This window comes from Betta splendens, chromosome 5 (assembly GCF_900634795.4).
Source record: "Betta splendens chromosome 5, fBetSpl5.4, whole genome shotgun sequence".
NCBI lineage: Eukaryota > Metazoa > Chordata > Actinopteri > Anabantiformes > Osphronemidae > Betta > Betta splendens.
The window spans coordinates 15,511,614-15,517,613 of NC_040885.2; the positions used below are offsets into that span (position 1 = coordinate 15,511,614).

The 6,000-nt window shown below is 46.3% G+C and overlaps 1 protein-coding gene across 3 annotated transcripts in view; it reads left to right on the forward strand.

Moving 5' to 3' along the window:
• asic1b (acid-sensing (proton-gated) ion channel 1b) overlaps positions 1–6,000 on the forward strand; it is a 99,568-nt gene that overhangs the window by 84,114 nt on the left and 9,454 nt on the right. For all 3 annotated transcript variants that reach the window (XM_029149758.3, XM_041070751.2, XM_029149757.3), the window contains 2 exons: positions 2,126–2,276; positions 4,644–4,771. In XM_029149758.3, the coding sequence (XP_029005591.1) occupies positions 2,126–2,276; positions 4,644–4,771 (279 nt within the window). The remainder of the gene's footprint in view (positions 1–2,125; positions 2,277–4,643; positions 4,772–6,000) is intronic.

The following is a 6,000-nucleotide window of genomic DNA, read 5'->3' on the forward strand; positions in this document are numbered from 1 at the left end:
GTCTTTCCCACAGAGCAATGCCAAACAGTGATCTGATTACGGGCGAGAGGCCGCTCCAAGGCTGCCATGGGTTCCAGGGGGGATATTGATGTTTCTGTCCTGCTCTGGAGTCGCCGCACATCTGCGAGCGTCGCAGCCACGCTTTCGGACTCCGTTTTGCCACTTACGCTCTCGAAAGGTCACATCTCATATTGTGTGCGACTGTCAGGAGGGTTTTTATTGCATTTCGCCACTTTGTGACTTAAAAGCTCCTATGCGGGCACGCCCCGGGAGGCAATCCATCAGCCCCCCCCCCCCCCCCCCCCCCCCCCCCCCCCCCCCCCCCCCCCTCCATTCCCCCCGCACACGTCACTGATGCGCACTATATGAAGTTTTCCATTGTGAGACGTGGCAGGGGCATTTTTTATGCAACGTGCATCTGGTGTTTGTGACATTTGAGCAATTGGTCATGAAACACTAATGTCTGACTCATAAGTCACCCGCGTGATACGCACGTCGTGGTGCGTTGCCAAGGTCCTCACTGGGGAGAATAAATAAATCTGCGTTCTTTGCTCATTTTTATTACAAACTCCGTCATGATGTGGTTATTTGCAGCGCTATCTTACAGCGAGGCCTTATCTCCATTTTTTATGCTGTCTCTACAGCTCTTTGACAGACTGCTGGATTAGAAGGAGACTTATGTTTCAGTTTTTACGCTCCGCGTCCGACTCGTCTGCTTCTTTTTACCATTTCCTCATATGAATGTCAAAAAGTTTAAGGTTAATAAATGTTAATTATGTGCTAGGATGTTTTGATAGAGGGCTCCCAATCAGCTCCACAACAAAGTAGACGATTTGGATGCTGGCCATGATTTTCCATTTCCTAATGTCTGCAAGGACTGTGATTAAATTACACATCCATTAGTTGGCTGGCAGTCATATCTGTGCCCACAGGTCACAGCTCCCAGAGCAGCTCTTCTAGATGCTACAGTACAGTATATATCCCAGATCAATTAATAAGGCAGCGTGTTTTAGCATGTAGGTCAGGTAGACTTTGACAAGGCGGCACCGGTGATCGCTGCGCGTCGCATCTGTGGGCGTGTGTCACGGAGATAAAAGCAGCGCTGGAGCAACAGCGCTCGCTTGATCTGCCTCCCGTTTCCACCATGCTTTGAATCCGTTTGGCAGAGGAAGCTTTTTCACTTGGTGACCGTTGCGTTAGAAATAACGCCGCAGGTCCATTCTGAAGCAGAGCTGGAGCAACTCCACTGGGTTCAGCATCTTGAGAGCCAGGTTGCTGTTCTGCACTAGTCAAAGAAAGCAGGACATCTATCAAGACTGGTTTTATATGATGACTAGACGTTTTGATGGTGCATTGATGGAAGCGTTAACACATACAAATGCCCATAACCATCAAACAACGACCCTGTGTTCCAGCGTTTGTTAATGCAAGTGAATCCATTAAAAAGCCTGAAACATGAGCACTGGCCACTTTGTTGGATACCTGTACAGTCTAATATAATTCTAACTAATTCTCCTTTTACAAGCTGTCAGAAAGGGGATGATCGTACTATATGTTTATTGTCAGAGTCCAATAACAATTAAAATAATTATTTTGGTCATTTCATTTATGAAGATCTTCCCAAAACCGGTATTCAGATAGTACTGTTCTAATTTTCTTTATGCAACAAACCAATGTTTTTGTTTGCAAACATAGTGAATCGATACAGTCAAGGATTTGGAATTAATGAATGTTGGGAACTAAAACCTATTTAAAATCCTAATTTAAAAGGAGGACAGTTGCTGTTTGACTAAACCAAATAAATAAATGCCTTCACCTTCACTGACTGAGCAGTGGCTGCTGTTCTGTCTGATCACATCCTCACACTGTTTGGAGCAGGGCTTCAGTTCCTGCATCTCAGCGCTGTGACCTCTGAGGCCTGGTTCTGGCAGCATAACAAGAAGGTTACTGTAGGTGCATGTGAAACAGGCACCACCTTTGTTTTCCGCTTCTTTTGGATTAAACACCGACAGCCAGTAGCTTGGATTTCCCATCAGGAACAAAAATGAGGCTGACAGTTAATTTTTTTTATCATCTGTTGTCGCCAAAATCTCTAAAGCCGCCTTTTTTCTTTTGTGTCTTTCAGATTTTCACACGTTATGGGAAATGTTACACCTTTAATTCAGGCCAAGATGGACGCCCCCTCCTGGTGACGATGAAGGGAGGGATGGGCAACGGCCTGGAGCTGATGCTGGATATCCAGCAGGATGAATACTTGCCTGTGTGGGGAGAGACTGGTAAGCTCACCTGCAGGATATCACCCTGAATCATCCTGTTCCCACTTACTGTATGAAGACCTCAGCTAAAACCACCAGATTAGTGTTTATGTTTGCCTGAACCGAGGACTTGAGTTGAAAGGAGATTTCTTTTTTTCTTTAATCAATTAAACGGCGTAGTAGTCATTTTCAGTTTGTGCTCTGAGAGTCTCTGGGGGAGAAAAACTATCACAGAGATTCTCCTCTAATCTCTGAGACAGAGGCCTGACTGGGCTATAGGCTCGCTGCACTCCTGTGATTTCAAACCTCTAATCCATTCAGCGTGGCAGACGTGCGTACATATAGATGAAATTGCATATTTGCTGCATATTTATACCCAGTTATGCAGCTAAAATGTGAAACTCTCTGTCGCTTTCATTAATTAAAGGTGATGACTGAAATATGCACTGATACTGTAGCTTGAAACGCCCCTCCTCCGTCCGCGGGGCATTATTGACTCATTTATTTTAAGACAGATGGATATTGATCAGGGACATTTTTTTCCACTATAATATAATTGTATCACTTGTCAGTTGGCTCCGCGTCTGCATGAATCAAACAGGAGCAGGAGCCTTTGCGAGACCTAAAATCAATGGGGGCTTGAAGCTCTTCCGCTCGTGGTCGCCCGGTCGTCAGCGAGTTCTCCCAGTTCACCCAGTTCTGCTCCAGGAGATTCTAGTCAGGCTGCGCTTGTTTTAATGTTTCATGTGGGAGCTGTGGTCACTGCCAGCTTAAAGCACAACATAATGCGACCATATGAAGCCTCATCAATAATCCAACATGATCTGAGGGTATGCGAGGTGCTTTATGTGGAGACGATGCCACAATTAATAGAAAAAGCAAAGATGCATCAGTGCAAGACGTGCATTGTATCTGTGGCATATTTCAGTGATGAGTGATGTCACACTTCTCTTTTTTTAAATGATTGCTTTGCAGCTGCCGCTGTATTTTGTCAGCAGCATTAAAGATTACTTTGTGTACTTCATAGTAGTGGAAATCTACGCAAACAAATAAAGCTGTTGTTTTTATGTCACTAATGAAAAATATCAAGCCGCTAATATTGTGCTCCAATGACTTAAAGCCGTAATCATTAATGCCATAATGAGGCAGAATGTCACTGATTAATCATTTCATAATACCATTTATTACCTGTTAGCTTCATTTGGCTGCGTGCCCTGCAGCGCAGAATGTCCCAGTTCAAACACCTGGGACGTCATTTATCAGCGCCTTCATGGAACAACAGCAACTGTAAACACCAGCGTAGAAGCTGTGCATGAAGACGACAAATGCTATTCATCATGCTCCACGCACATCCCATCATCTTGCACAAATGTCCTCAATCAGGGTCAGAGTAGCTAATGCGACGCTGATGTCTGCCTTCAACAACTGTTTGCCTTCTTCATTTGTTGCATGGAGCTCAAGCAGACACACTATCAGACTCACACATAATGGAGCAGCGACAGTCAAAAACGCTCTACTGTAAAAAATAATAAAATCCATTCCGCAATAAATCGCAGGCAATGAAATCCCGGCCTCACGTGTGAGCAAGTTCCCACTTCGCGCCGGTGTTTAGCCCAGATTTCCTTCCTCTGTTTGCGTAAGCATGATCGACGGCCATGACTTAAAGATGACGAGGGACTGCTTATGTATACGTGCTGTTCCGGGCCTCCGGCACCCGTCTCGGCAGCGGCGAACGCCTTTGTATCCGGCCTCCAAAGAGCAATGTATAACAGTTCAAATCTGTCAGTCCAGCCACTTCCCTGAGCTGTTTAATTGAAAAGAGTGAGGAAGCCTGGCACTTAGAAGATGATACCAAGTGACAACTGGGGAGGAGAGGCGGCGAGAAGCACACGTCCTACTTTATCCCCCAGCCTGCGCTCAAAGCGCCCGAATCTGTTGAATGCGGGCTGCCATCGCTCCGATAAGCGCTTCTAGGTCTCTGTGAATGAGACGGAGCGCCGTGCGTTTGCATAGTGTAGGTTTGAGCCACCGTGTCATTGTGATGTTCCCCTGATCTCATATCAAAGAGCTCCTTCTGCTTCATTTATAATCCACACAGCCGAGTGCCGCGGCGAAAAGAAGCTGTCAGCCGTATTGATTTTCTTTTTATCCTCATCACGATTTATTTATTCATTTAAGCGCTCGCTCTCGTCGCAGTAAATACGATGCCTCTCGGCCGAGTCCGTCCCGTTTGTCCTCTCACTCCGCGTCCCGGGTTCTGTGAGTCGACCACGCAGGAGCGCGTGAATACGACGCAGCTGCCCGCACACGCTTCCTCCCTCCAACGAGACCCTGCTGCTCCGCGCCCGTGTCCCTGTTGTAAACGTGCCCACCGTTTCTCGCCAACAGACGAGACTTCGTTTGAGGCCGGCATCAAAGTCCAGATCCACACCCAGGACGAGCCGCCGTTCATAGACCAGCTGGGCTTCGGGGTGGCGCCGGGATTCCAGACCTTTGTCTCCTGCCAGGAACAACGGGTAAGGTGGTGCAAGATGTGCTGCACATCTGCAGGCGCTCTGTAGGAAATGGACCTCACTCGCATTGTGGAAACGACGCGAGCGGAAAAATGAGCCTCTCACTAAAATAAGCTTCAATCAGAATAATAAGAAATACTTCAGCTATTTTTGATTTGTGATAAAAACAGGACTAGGCCGTGTATTAATGTGCTAATCAAACATTTGATTCAAACATACAGTAGCTCCCACATCGCTCACTCTGGGGTCGATAGAAGGAAGCTGGTTTTCAAATTAAACCTTTATTTCTTGACCTAAAATGGATTATTTCTGAATTTTGTCTCTGATCACATCAAACTGGTGTTGGTCCTTATGTAATTTTGTGTTACATGCATATACACATGCAGTATAATATAATACATGCAAAGACAGGACTAGAACTAATGGTTTTATTTTAGAGGTATTGTCCTCATTATGTTGGTTATTACATCACCTGCATGATAAGGGCTGTGTCCTGGGATTATTGTGGGTCTTTCTTTCGGGCCTTTCAACATCAGACATCCTGAATGGCCCAGGTGACCCTGCCATGACTGATCAAGCCCTGGACTGCGTCCCAGTAGCACTTACACTCCACTGCTCACACTCCCCTTGATCCACAACCATCTGGAGGATCTCACTGCCTCCGAGGCAACTCCTGATGACTGTGCTCCTGTCTGCCCCCATCACTCCCAGCAGACAGACTGGGAGCTTTACTGCTTTACTCTCCCGGGCCGGTCAGTGTCCCGGTCAAATTAAATTCAAGCAGAGAACATCAGAAGCTTCTCGTGTCAATTCAACAACGTCAAAGGAAACAAACACAATTTGAATAGATTTAAGGCCCCATTAGGTGATATATTATGTGCATACAGCAACAAATGACTCCAGTGAACAGTAGCTCCAGCTCTGTGCTCGGGTCCAAACACTACGAGCGTGTGAGGAGGAGTGAACCAAAGGGCCGAGGCTTTCAGAACCACCGGACCAAACTACGTAGCAGGGTTACGTAAGCAGCTTCAGCACTCAAAGTCTCCTTACACAGAGTTGCATCAGTATTTCCAATCTACCACACTAATATATAATAATATGCGTGCACTTGGGAGGTTTTTGTGCAGAACTACTGATCAAACCTTTGACTACATTTTGCTGATATTTCGAGTTGCACTGTGGAACTTGGCGATTGCCGGATCAGCATTAGACCTTCGAACCTGTGACGGCGG